Source organism: Melospiza melodia, chromosome 3 (assembly GCF_035770615.1).
Source record: "Melospiza melodia melodia isolate bMelMel2 chromosome 3, bMelMel2.pri, whole genome shotgun sequence".
In the NCBI taxonomy this organism is placed as follows: domain Eukaryota; kingdom Metazoa; phylum Chordata; class Aves; order Passeriformes; family Passerellidae; genus Melospiza; species Melospiza melodia.
In genome coordinates, this window is record NC_086196.1 from 104,069,039 (window position 1) to 104,082,165 (window position 13,127).

General features: G+C 37.0%; 1 protein-coding gene across 7 annotated transcripts in view; it reads right to left on the reverse strand.

The window, feature by feature from the left end:
- LCLAT1 (lysocardiolipin acyltransferase 1) overlaps positions 1-13,127 on the reverse strand; it is a 111,757-nt gene that overhangs the window by 60,321 nt on the left and 38,309 nt on the right. For all 7 annotated transcript variants that reach the window (XM_063152431.1, XM_063152427.1, XM_063152426.1 and 4 more), the window contains one exon: positions 11,146-11,344. In XM_063152431.1, the coding sequence (XP_063008501.1) occupies positions 11,146-11,344 (199 nt within the window). The remainder of the gene's footprint in view (positions 1-11,145; positions 11,345-13,127) is intronic.

Here is a 13,127-nt window from a genome sequence, read left to right on the forward strand (position 1 = left end):
CCTTCATTACAGCTCCTCTTCACAGGATTCCTTTATATTCTGTTCAGAGCAGTATCTCATAAGGACCACATGCTAGAAAACTACTTATTAAAGTCACTCATTTTTTCCATCAATTTTGTAAGTCAGTCAGCCTGGACAATACATTAACCTGCTGCATTATCTGTTCTGTATTGGTTAGAAACATTAATGGCACTGTTAAAGATTTGTGACCTATATCATGAGGTAAATACTTCTAATTTTTAAAAATCAGTTAAAGAAATGGAACATGAATAATTAACAAGCTGTCTGCAATCTCAGATATCCAGACAATCAGTGATATTCAGATAACTGAATACTAGAAGTGGTTATATGACTAAAGAAAAGAAATGCCCAGAATGCAGTCTCAGCAAATCTTTCCATATTTGCATACTATATTTGTGAAAAACTCATTGTAAAGGAAGCTCAACTTTGACCACAACATTTTATGTGCATTTATGCACCTATCACATTCCCACATCTGCAGTATCAAGAAGTGTCACTACAGCTTTACTAACAGAAGCTATCCATGTTTAACAAATTGCTTGAAGGAAATAAATAAAAGTACATTTTACAGTAACTTTAAAATAACTGATACAATTTAACTATGCTATCTTTTGGCATGTAATCATCTCCTACTGTTACAATACATGGCACAAAAATGGTGCCACACTAGTACTTGAAATTGAAATAATCAGGGCTTCATTTCCATGCTAATGTTATATAAAGAGGACATTTTTTCATACCAGATGGTGCCCAAGCACTTGGTTCCTTTAGAAGATAGGTAGAGACTGCACAAAGCTGTATCAGGGGAAGTTCACATTGGATGTTAGGAAAAGTTTCTTCACTGAAAAGGTGGTCAGTCACCAGGGAAGTCATCACAGACCCACCTGGAAGAGTTCAAAGAGCATCTGCCTGATGCTCCTGGGCATGGTTTGGCTTTAGGCTGTCCTGTGAGGAGCAGGGATTTGGATTTGATAGCCCTTATGGGCCCCTTCCAACTTGAGATATTCTGTGATACTTCACCTGATATCAAATTCATAAAAATGGACAGTGCAAAGGACAAAATTCCTCTGAGCAGAAACAGAGATGCCTTGAACTATACCATTTATAACTGTGAGAATGCAGATGCTCCACAGGACAGAGTGGAAAAATACACAGAGATTAGGAAAGTTCTGCTGTGTTTTCCAATTGTTCTTAGCCCTCAGCCCAGACCTTTTGTATGTTTTATGTACATAGGACACTACACCTAAATTAGTATATGGAAACCTGTACTGTGCTAAGCCATTTTATTGTGTGGTATCACACATCAGGCCTAAATTATTCAGTCCTTGTGTTCTCATTGCAGCACAGTCTGTAGGCTGAAAGAATGGAAGCAAAAAGCAAAGTAAATGCTCACTTATAAGGAAGCCTGTTGATACTTTCCCAGGTCAGCAGCTCCTTAGGAGTGATTTGAGTCCATAAGAAAGGGAATATGGAAAAAGGTGTCAGATCCCATCCTCTCTCCTACCCTTCTTCATGCAGCACAAGGCTTTAAATTATAACAAAACTTGCACATAAACTCACTCTAGCTATCATTCTTCAACAGCACTGTGACCATCCAATTAAAAACACCTTTAGCTACCAACAAAAGATGCTGCTTGGGTGACTTGTACTTTACCTGACTAAACTGCATAAAACAGAGGATAGAATGCAGTAGTTTCCCATTCCTGCTCTAAGTGGTGGTGCTATATATTTGGGCTATGAATAATTAAACAGAAGCTGTAATGTAGTGACAGTACAATGTCAGGGAGAAGGAGTGGGGAAGGAGTTGGGAGGCATCCAGTTTTTAAGATAAACAACAGGTTTGATTTTCTAACCTTTCCAATAAATAACATCCAGTGTTCTGGAAGAATGTGTCTGTCTTTAAGTGTATATCTAATTAGATAAAACAGTCCTGACTGTTCAAAAAAAGAAGAGATTATCTAACAGATAGATGACTAAGAGTAAAGGAGCCAGGTTTCCTCCTGACTTACCCCAGCACAGCACACTGGGCCAAGCTATTTTACCATCTATGACTGTGGAGAAATTTCCACTTCAAGGCCTCCAGGCAACAAAACTGTGAATTACTGATTTTTATAAAGCCCTAGTTCATGAAGCAGTGTCTCATCACCCCACTAGTGTCAAGTGGGTAAGGAAACCCCACTTTTCCTTGCCTTTGTGCAAAGCAAAAGCAACTTCTGCTTTGATTTCTATTCCAGTGTGTCTGCATTGTGCTGCTGCAGAAACAACATGTTACAAGTCCAAGACATGATGTGGGAGCCAAACAGGAATGTGTGGGGAAACAGGAGGAATACAGTAAATCAATGGGCAGAATGAAAGGTTTTGCTAATCAGTAATATTTATGAAAAAGCAGCAGACGGCAGTCCCTTCTCATGTGCAGCCTGCAGTAAGACTTGCTATTCAGTTTAGGTCAACATATTATTCAACTGAATTAAATACATTTTGCTTTCTTAGCACAGCATTTCTGGTTGTCTAAAAGCTCCTGGACAACAGGAATTTTCTTAGCAAAGGCAGCATTTACTTGACTGGGGAAAAATGGTTACCTTTGGATTTGCAGATTCTTAAGAAATCATTGATGACAAAAACACAGCAGAGAAACAGCAAAGCTAAAGAAACCATAACAATGCACATCCATTTCTTTGCTAAAATAATCTTCTTATCGGAGCCGACATTTTGGATGACTAACATTGCTTGCAAAGGCACACAAAAAACATCACACTGCACAGCTCTTGTTCCAAATTGCCAAACAGCAGTGCAAAAACCTACCAGAGAGAATAGCTAGCCACATTGACCTTTAAATCAACATTTCAGAGCTGAAAAAATAAACAAGCAGCTTAAAATCTCTAGGAACACAGACACAGTAATGATATGTATCCTATTAGGATGTAATTCTGTGCAGAAAAAAAAAAACGTGCTTGCACAAAAAGAAAAGCCTGCTATTGAAATAGAGAGATGTGCTATACATCAGAATTTCCTTACTGCCTTGGGGATAAAGCAAACTACAGCTTATGCAGGTCAAGAATTTGCAGCATTGTATTAAAAATGCTAGCTCCAAGACTAAAGCTTTTTAAATTCTAAGACCCTGCACTTCTATTTTCCTCATCCCAAAATCCTTTAGAAGAAAACAACACTCAAAGCTGAAATTTCCTTTATGTGTTTTCATTGCAAAGGTAATTTGGAAGTAAGCAGATACCAAACATGGATGTGACAATGAACAAAAGCGAGAAAGAGCTGAGCTGTGCCAAAAAAAGCACCTTTGTCTGGTTTTGTATCACAATTGTATCTACACAGCCTCAGAAATTAGATATCCCCCAAAATGTCACATCTCAAAGAGGGATATTATGGCTGATATTGAGAGCAAACATACACACACACACCTCGCCTCCAGAAAATGGTATCTTTGGTATGTTACCTGTAGCAATTAACAGAACAACTAATACTACTAAACCCCCTGCAAACAAATTCAATAAATGATTCAAAATTACCGAAACAGGTAGGAAGGTAAAAGGCCTAGTATGGGGTTTGCTATTATATTCATTCATCCTCTCTTTTCTACAACTGGATTACTCACTGTTTCTTCATAGCACTATCTTGGTCAAAAATAAAAGCCTTATTCAGTGTGTCTGTATTCAACAGGAGTCTGGTCCTGATCAGGGCTTTTGAGGCATCAGAGAACCAGACATCCAGGCTTAATAAGGGAAATCACTCGGAAGCTCATGATCCCACTGTACACAAATAACTGGGCCCATTAACAGTTTGGTACTCCAAGCGTTTTGCTGCATAAAATTACCACAAGGCAACAAGTAAGCAGTTGTGAATGTCCCCTGTTTCAGAGATCTATGGTACTAAAAAGATGCTGGCTCACAGAAAATCATACAGGAAGCCAGGGTGTAAAGGTACTGTGCATATACACCATTGAGTTTTAATCAGTATAGACTCATAAGCACATTTCTGCAAATTCAATTAGAATTGGGCATTTTGCTGTTGTTCCTATTTCCTAGGTAGTTTTATGTCTACAAGCCCAAAACAAATAATAATTTTTTTTTTATATTTAATGTAATGGTTTGAGAGCAGAAACTAGAAAAATAAAGAAAAAAATGTTTCTTGAAACAATCTCGTAAAGTACAATCTCTGCTCCTGGCAAGTTTTCTTTAACCATGCTCATTTCCAATAATTTAGTTAATAGGAGTATAATGAATTGAATTATTACTGTCTTATTGGGTGAATTCTTTAAGCAAATTACAAGATAAACTCAGAGATAAAATTCACAAATACAAATTCACAGTAGTGTTCTTGTTTTTATAGTGAATCATCTGATTCAGTCTATTTGTTAATTTGATTCAATTTGTGAGGTGTTAATTTAAAAACCACCATGCTTTTGCTATTGCCTTGCACTAACAGACTCTGAACATTAATCTACATCTGTTTTAAAATTATTTTTATGGTGATGTCCAGTTTATGTTCAGATTATCTATTTCATATATATATTACTATGTAGTCTACCATGCATTCTACAGAATATCATGTCCTTTAATGTATGTGAAGCCTAACCAAATTTTTTTTCCTGACTAAAACAATTAACAAATAGCAATGTTAAAAGCACAGATTTTCAAGGTTACTGAAAAAAAACCAAAAATATTCTGGTCTTGCTCTGATTAGCTAGTTTTATCTTTCACTTGTCCATAGTTCTCATGCATTTATTTCAGTACCAAATTATTCCAAATTTTATGTTTGTTTAAGTCACATTCAAGTCTTAATGCTTTCTCAATTTCCTTTGCTTCATTCTCTTGAGGAAGAATAAAAACTTCTTCAAACAAGGTTTGCAGCACAAGATTTCCTTGTCAGGGCAAGAACAATGCTGTCAACAAGCTAGTCAGATACAGTGGCCTGTGAAAATATAACTGTGGAACCTTCTAGAAAGAATACTCCATTGAAGAATTGGTATCTCTCAGCCAAGGAACAAACACAGAGCATGTGAAACCATGTGGGAAAGACTCATTACAGGAGCAGCAAGATATGTGTGCATATAAAGCACCCAGAGATTTACCATCTTCTTTCAATATTCAGTGCCTTAATTGTGGTTCAGAAGGATATTATTGGACGCTTCATATTCAAAAATTAATTTAATTTCCTAAATTATGCCATTGTTATAGAATATGGACAATTAGATGATTAACCCTACCATTATATTAGTGCCACTTACAAAATGCTATAAATGACATTACAGACTATTAAACCTCTTTTGTTATAGTATGCATCTTAAATTTTATTTTGAATTTTATTTGATTTGATGCACTGTGTAAAATCAGAATAACAGAACATAACATCACTCAAAAGCAAAGGAAACTAAAGCAAGGATGGCTGGAAAGTAGCTTTTTCTGTTGCATTTTAAAAATACATCAATACACTGAAACAGCACGTGAAAACCTACGTGTTAAAAAAGATGAGCCTTGCCCAATACGTATCTGAAGAAAAGCCCTACGTCACTCCAAAATCTCCAAAGACATGCAGAAAACAACCTCCAGTTGTGAGACTGTGAGGAAGAACAAGCAGGCTCTACCAAACAGTGTGAGACTCTCCCACGGATGTGTCATCCGAACTGCCAGTCAGGAACTGGGAGGGATTCTACAACAAAAAACATCTTCCAAAGGCCTGCATCCTCTTCAGATGCTTCATCTCCTCCATGGGGGACCCTGAAAGGAACCCAGCCTGAAGAGCTGAGCTGTACAGATGCTGCATAACCCACTGGTAACAGCAAAGGAATGCAAGTCAGGAAAACACGCCAACCTAATTCTGCTCTGATTTGTTCTGTGAGCTTGGACAAAATAACCCCTCCCTCCATCACTTACTGTTTGCAAAAGGGGGAGAATGAAAGAAGTTAGCATCTGATCTCACACTTTTGATGTGCATTTTGGAGAGGAAAAGGGGTAGAGAACAAATGGAGTCCTTCTTATATAGAAAGGATAAGGAAAGTTTAATGGAACACAGGCTTGTTGGCTTTGGTTGTGGGATTTTTTTTTTTTTCCCTGACAGGGGTGGGAGAAACCTATTATGCCTTTCCTGGATAAGACAAGCTGGGAAACAGGCCCCTAAGCTTTTCTTCCCTACAAAAGGAAAAAAAAAGCATAAAAGGTTACAGGCAACTTAAACTGCATTTCTGCTGCACAGTAATAATCCTTCATTCACACTTAAAACTTCTTCAAGAGTCTTCAGCAGGAATAGCTGGTAGAATAACAATTGTGCTTGCCATTAGAGAGCATGCTTTTCTACTTCTACTCTCGAAATCACGTAGGTTAACAACTCTATGGTAATTAAGTCTGGCAGCTCATAATTGAATTGCTAGAAGACAAAACATTGCAGCTCCTCAAAACTCTCAGCCTATTTTAATGTAAGATACTTGACACAGGAACTATACTAGGAAGTTCAGTAGGTTAAGTTTCAATTTTTTTTTAATAATATGCTCTATTGGTAAGAATTTTAATGTAAATCCAGCTATAGATTTGCTTTTGCCAGAGCAAAGGAGGTTTATGCTGAAGCATTTCCATCCCTACCTATGATAGTAGCTGTGGCAGCACAAACATTTCCATGCCGATACAAATGTGTACAGATCCTCCACAGTGCACTGCTTTAGCCATACTCCAATTGAGCTAAGCGTTAAAATTTTCTAGGCTTAGTGACAACAATATTTTACTTCTTGGTAGCTGATCCATCATAGCTGTCGGTGTGTATGCTCTTAGCCTGTGGCAAAGGCAGGATAATTTGAGTTGTTTTGCCCTGCTTCATTGAAAAACAAGATGACTCAAATTACTTTGAGCTTGCTTCAGGCGAGGCTCGCACACTTGGACAGCTATAATGGATCAACTGACGTGTAGTAGAAGATTGGTGGGGCTGAGCCCAGTGCTGAAATAGAGCAAACGTCCTTTTTTTTCCCCCCCTGGCATTTAACTTGAGCCTTTGTGAGCTACAACATGTGAGTGAACAGATGAGTGAAAAACGACTAAAAAGCTCCAACATCTTGCAATCTTCTAAATTATATGTTAATGTTAGCCACAGAATAACTTGAATCCAGAGATGAAGATCTGGACAGAGTTACTCAGTTATATCTGTGCTTAACTACTCCAGGCTTGTCAGCTTTGCTTATTTTCTTCTTTCTTCTTTGTCATCTTGTCCTTTCCTTACCTGTTCCTGCCCAGTCTGCTTCAATTATAATTCCCTCCTTTAGCAGCCTTAGTGAGCCTTTTCAGAAAAGAGAAGTCCTGAAGATATGTCCATTAATGGTGCCTGCAACACCGGCATACTTTATGTTTGTACACTGAATTATGATGGTATTTATCTTTTCCATCTGCACTAAGCAAAACTAGAATTAATATTATCTCATGTGGCAGCCATGCTCTGACATTAGTCCTTCTGGTTACCCTCTCTCACTTTTTCATAAATTTATCTGATAGCACTCAAATTAAACCCAAATTTCAATTTATTTTTCACATACATATTGAGGCACATTTAACCATTAAAATTCAAATATTACTGTAAGCTCATCCAACACAATCAAACTGTCCATCATTAAAACACATACCTATTTCCAATGAAATCTTACTGGTTATCACAAGAAGACTTCCACAAATGAATGTGGAAATTCCACAAATGCTCAGAAAAAAATTAAAACCATCTCCTAGACATTATCTGGTAATTCCACACTACCCTGTATGTTCCTTGGTACCTACTGGAACAATATGTGTTCCACAGCACATTCTGAACATGACTGTACCACAATCTGTATTACTTCCCAAACTACTCCTAATTAAATGAGAATAGTTGAGAATATGAATTGCTCCTATCTATTACAAGTACTGTAGAGAAGTCCTATCATGTCAGACCATGCAGGAAACTGTCAATGCCATTAGAAATTCTCCTTGAAAACTGATACTGCAGAATGTGTCAGTAGCTTCTGATGATGTCAGATGAGAAACTGCAGCAACAGCCAAGAGCAGAGTAGTGCTCCCTGGAGACGCCAGCTTTGGCAAGATGTACTGAAATGCTGCAAGAATGTTTCTGAAATTGAGATTACTGAAATGTAATATCTCTTTTTGAAAACTTTACTGCACACAATTCATCAAGCCAAAGCTACAGTTCCAGGAAGAAAGGACCATTTGTTTTTCTTTGGACTTCTTTTTTTAAAGCTCACCTTTAATCAATTTTAAAGTTTTTTCATACACTGGAATGCAAAGAATTAATAACTTAAGAACTAGATAAATGACTCAATGTGTCTCCTTGAAATAGTGAATCCTCTAATTTTAATTATAATTAACTAGAAAATAACATCCTACTTGTAATACAGACTCATTAAATCTGATACCTTTACACTTTTAACCTACAAAGGGGGCCACAAGAACTCTGGATCTATTTCCATTCCTAGCTTTGCCTTTCACCTATCATATATGCCACTGGAAAAAGCATAATCTCTCACAGACCTATTTTTACACCCAAATGGGAAATTACTTATGACAACAGAAGTGCTATGCTGAATACAGCAAGGCTTTCAGAAACATGGATATGGAAGGTTTGCATTACAAACCTTATCTTAAACATAATTTTAAATTTAATGACTGTTAAAAAAAAAAAAAAAGCCTTTGAAAGATCACAAAAAATTGCAAAGAAGGAAATATGGTAAAGTCACTCAAATATTTCTGAAACTCGGAGCATGATTACCACTAGGTTAAGATTTATTAGAAGATGCATTTAGCCAGTGTATCAAACTTCCCTAACCCTATACATCTGACTATGTGCAACTAATCCATATAAATACATGAAAAGATAAATCTGAAAGACATGATAAAAATAGCTCATTGAATTATCACAAATATCAAATCTTAAATGATCAACATCTAAAGTATCAATTACAGATGCAGTGCACTGAAATTGTCTGGTTGATTTCCAAGTGATCTTCTGGCTTTTACAAGCTCATAAAATAAAACATTTAGTTAAAAACCACAGGACACAACTTAAAAATAAGCCAAAACCCTGAATAAACACTTACTAAGGGTCTATCATATAACACAGCACGGCTGAGAGCAATAAGTGGGAGAAATTCTGCTGTCTCTGGTGAGATTTAGGGTTCTCCTCTTTAGACACTATTCTCTGCAGTGATCCTGCCCCAACAAACTTCATACAGCTTCATCTGTTTCCATCAGTCTTCATTTAATCCAAGAGTCTCACTTTCTAACAATCCCCTAATTACACAGATAACAGAACACTTTATTTTTGCAAGAAAATGCCACAGCCTGACTGCACACAGAGACATGCATTTTTTAAGGCCTCTTTTTTAGATACACTAAAATAAAACAGAAGCTTATCTTCCAGAATTTCAGGACATCAAATCATGGCTTCAGTGAAGGATGCAGTTTAACTGAAGTCCCCTTCTGTGATTAATAATCCAGCATTAACAGTTTACTGAAAAATAAGCCATAATTCACAAAATTGCAACCAAAGTCCTCAAAGCCCATGTATTGTGGAGAATTCTTGGGGATCAGGCATAAAATTAGCTGTTTATAACACTACAGACCCAAGTGCCAGCTCTACCACCAGAAATTGTCATTCTGTCATGGAAACAACAGGAGCAAATGTCTGCATGTGTCACCTCTACATCACAAGGTGGAGGACAAGCCCAGAATTTTGTTAGTGGCTTAAGCTGCTATATCAGAACAAAGATGGCATCATGGTCTGCTAATATTGACCTGACATGGATCCATCTGCCTGAGCCCACTGATCAAATCTATTAGATGTGTTCAGTTTATGCAGAAAATTGAGAATTGATTTTTTTTTTTAAAACAAACAATCTCTAAATGACTCCTAACATCCTTTCAGGAACTACATTTTACCAAGCACAGCTTAGCATCCAAGCTTCTGGAGGTGACCTTCCAATTTTATTAATGGCCTTAATAAGCACAAATACAAGTGGTTTTCTTAATAACAAAACATGTTACTTTTGAAGACAGAAATCTGTCAATCTTCCCCAGGATACTCCTGACTTCATCTTCCATCACTGCTATAAAAAGTTGCATACACAGCTGATTCCAAGATTTCAAAACATTTCTGCTGTATAATGAAGATATCTAATATGCATTTTCTCATTTCCTGTCATGTTAAAAGAGATTTTTCTTTTGTCAAGTAAAATTGACCTTAATATGTGGCTGTTAGGGAAATAAAAGCACATTACCCTGTTGCTGCTGTTACTTAAAGAGCACTGAATGCAACACAGTGCAACAGTAGGAGAGCTCCTCAGGATGGAATCCTGCCAAAATTATCTGTTCAGATAAATGGCCTGACAAAAGGCAACCATAAATAAGGTTACTCTTTCGACATCATAAAGTTGACGCATATCCTGCCCAAGCTAGTTTTGTATAAAACAGCAAATAAATCTAAGAGATAAATAAAATGCAGAGATGCTTTAATTTCAGATAAGTCTGCCTATTTATTCAGAAACCATTTGTGCAACAATTTTTGGACTATCTGAAACAATTTCTCTGAATACGTGCAACTCAGATCTCTTTCCAGCCTACATCACTATAAATCCTGATTATTTCATATCCTGCACAGAATATTTTGCATAGCCAAGTTCAATTTAAAATTAGTTATTAAAATGAACCATTAACTTTGCAATTGCCTACAGAGCTTTTTTTTTAATCTTCTCAATAGTTTACATTGGATAATGAAGAAAGAAGCTTGATGAGAGCATTTGCAATGTGGGGTGAAATAGCACCCAAACCACAATGCTGAAAGAGACTTTGAAAAAACTTAAAATCATTTTTCATCATCCTGAAAAATGCTTTTGGTATGTGAAGCAGAAATATATTTACCTACAAGCAACAGCAGCACATGTAGTACCTTAAAAACGAAATGCTTAGGCATTCAGTCCAGGTGTCCTCTGGAGATTTATGGTTTAATTGCTCCACATGCCACATATTTTACACAACGTTTTCTTTAAATACTGAAACAGAATTTAAACCTATGTCATTTAGCAGGTTATGAACTATGCTGGACATAATTTAAACATACTTTCCTTTCAAATTAAAGGGTTTAGTGACATACCAAATCCTGGAATGCTTTTGAGACTGGATTTGAGACAGATTTTCTCAAGTCTGAGGTAGCTGTATCGCAGCAGGCAGTTCCACAGGAACATCCAGTCCATTCGTGTGCGATGGTTCATGATAATGACACTCCTTTCTCCAGGAACAAATCCATCTCCAGTGACAACCACCTTGGCACCACACACCATTTCCAGCAAGGCCTAGAAATAGCATCTCAGTATTATGGCTTTACTCCCAGAAGAAAAGCATCACCCCATTAGCAATAAAAATTAATTTGAATTATATAATTTCACTCATTCGCTCATATTAACTGGTAAACAAACTTCTGTTTTCTAATAAAGCAGCCAGCTTTTGTCCAGTAATAGCTCTTCAATGGAAGAGGAAACAACAATTAAGCAGCACTTCTTAAAAAGCACTCTATTCCCATCACTGCACTAAGCTTACCTTTCCCTGGTTTTCCAGGAATACTCTCCTGTAGGAACATAAGTGACTCAGTATGGATTATAACTTGGTAGGTAATCTAAGGAGAGATTGGCTGCACAAACATTTATTGCCCCTAAGGTCAGGGTCACTGGCAGCACACTGTCCAACCCAGTCAGCACAGAAAAAGAAAACAGCAAAACACCATAAGAAAAAGGCCTTCAAATTACCTCCTTACCCTCTCTTCCCATTCTTTCTCCAAAAAAAACCAAACCAAAACAAAAAAAACACCAAAACCCCACCAAAAACCACAAAAGAACAAACACTGGGGATTTAAACAGAGCTCTAGAAAGTAAAACAACTTCTATTCATATTTCTGCCAGCTCTGTGTGTGCCTAATAGAAGCCAAACTAAACTGAAACAGTTCAGACTCACCTCACTGTCCCACTCTGCTGACTCCTAGAAAGGAAGTAAAATGTGATAGCAGAGTGAGGAAGGTGAAAATTTCTTACATCACAGAGGTCACGGTCAGAGTTTCCCTGCTGGAGTCCAACTGGCACAAGAGCATTTTATTGTTTGGAGAGACAAACCAAGAACCTGTTTCTCCTGACTAAGAATGCAGTGGTGTAAGTATAGAAACCTAAGGCAGACAAGGTCTGAGCCTCAAAATGGCTGGATGCAAAATCTTTTTGAGATTCCTTTCCTGAATCTAAATCCCCACAATTCTCAGAAGACAGAATCCTTTTCACAAAGACGTTAAAATTATTTTTGTGTAGCTCTAGTGTGGGCTAAAAATCAAACTTCTAGACTGAAAAAGTTATCACAAACTTGTTTTAAGAACCCAGAATTAAAAAGCCCAGGCAACTAATCAAAGAAAAGACTGGTAATAGATTTTGGAGATTTTGAAATTATAAAAAAATTTGAAGACAAACAGAGAAAGGGTTATTTTGTGACAGTATCAGTACCCAGTTAAATTTCATCATGACAAGAAATAACAATCTATTTCCTTTACTGTAAATTACATCAGCCCTCCTAATTTCACTGCATTTAGTAATGATAAAATCTACAAAAGTTTTAGAATAAGAAACAGCTGAGACCCTTTAAAACACAGAAGGCAGAAACAGCAAAAGCAGAAACCACTTGATCTACTATAAGGATAGAACTTCCTTTATTCCACAAGACACATACTGCTGCATACCAATATGGCATTTCACTTCAAAAAAAGTTAAACAAATCTCTAATGGCCTAGAGGAACAACATTCCCTGGCTTTTAGAGAACGGAAGAAGAGACAGATCCCATTCACATTGCCTTTCCTTTGGAACAATTCAGGGAAGAGCTTTGTTATTGATTTCCAGATTCATATAGCTGTAAAGCTGATGATACATGAGGAATACATCCTTTCTAGGGGGAGCTCTTCTTCTTCACCTGAAAACATTTATCTCTAAGTCAACCAGAAGGGCTAAATTCTACAAGGATTAAGGAATGTGAAGGTTGACAACAATCTACGAGACAGTGGATAATTTTCCTAAGACTTATAGCACAGTTCAAAGAAAGAGTTTACA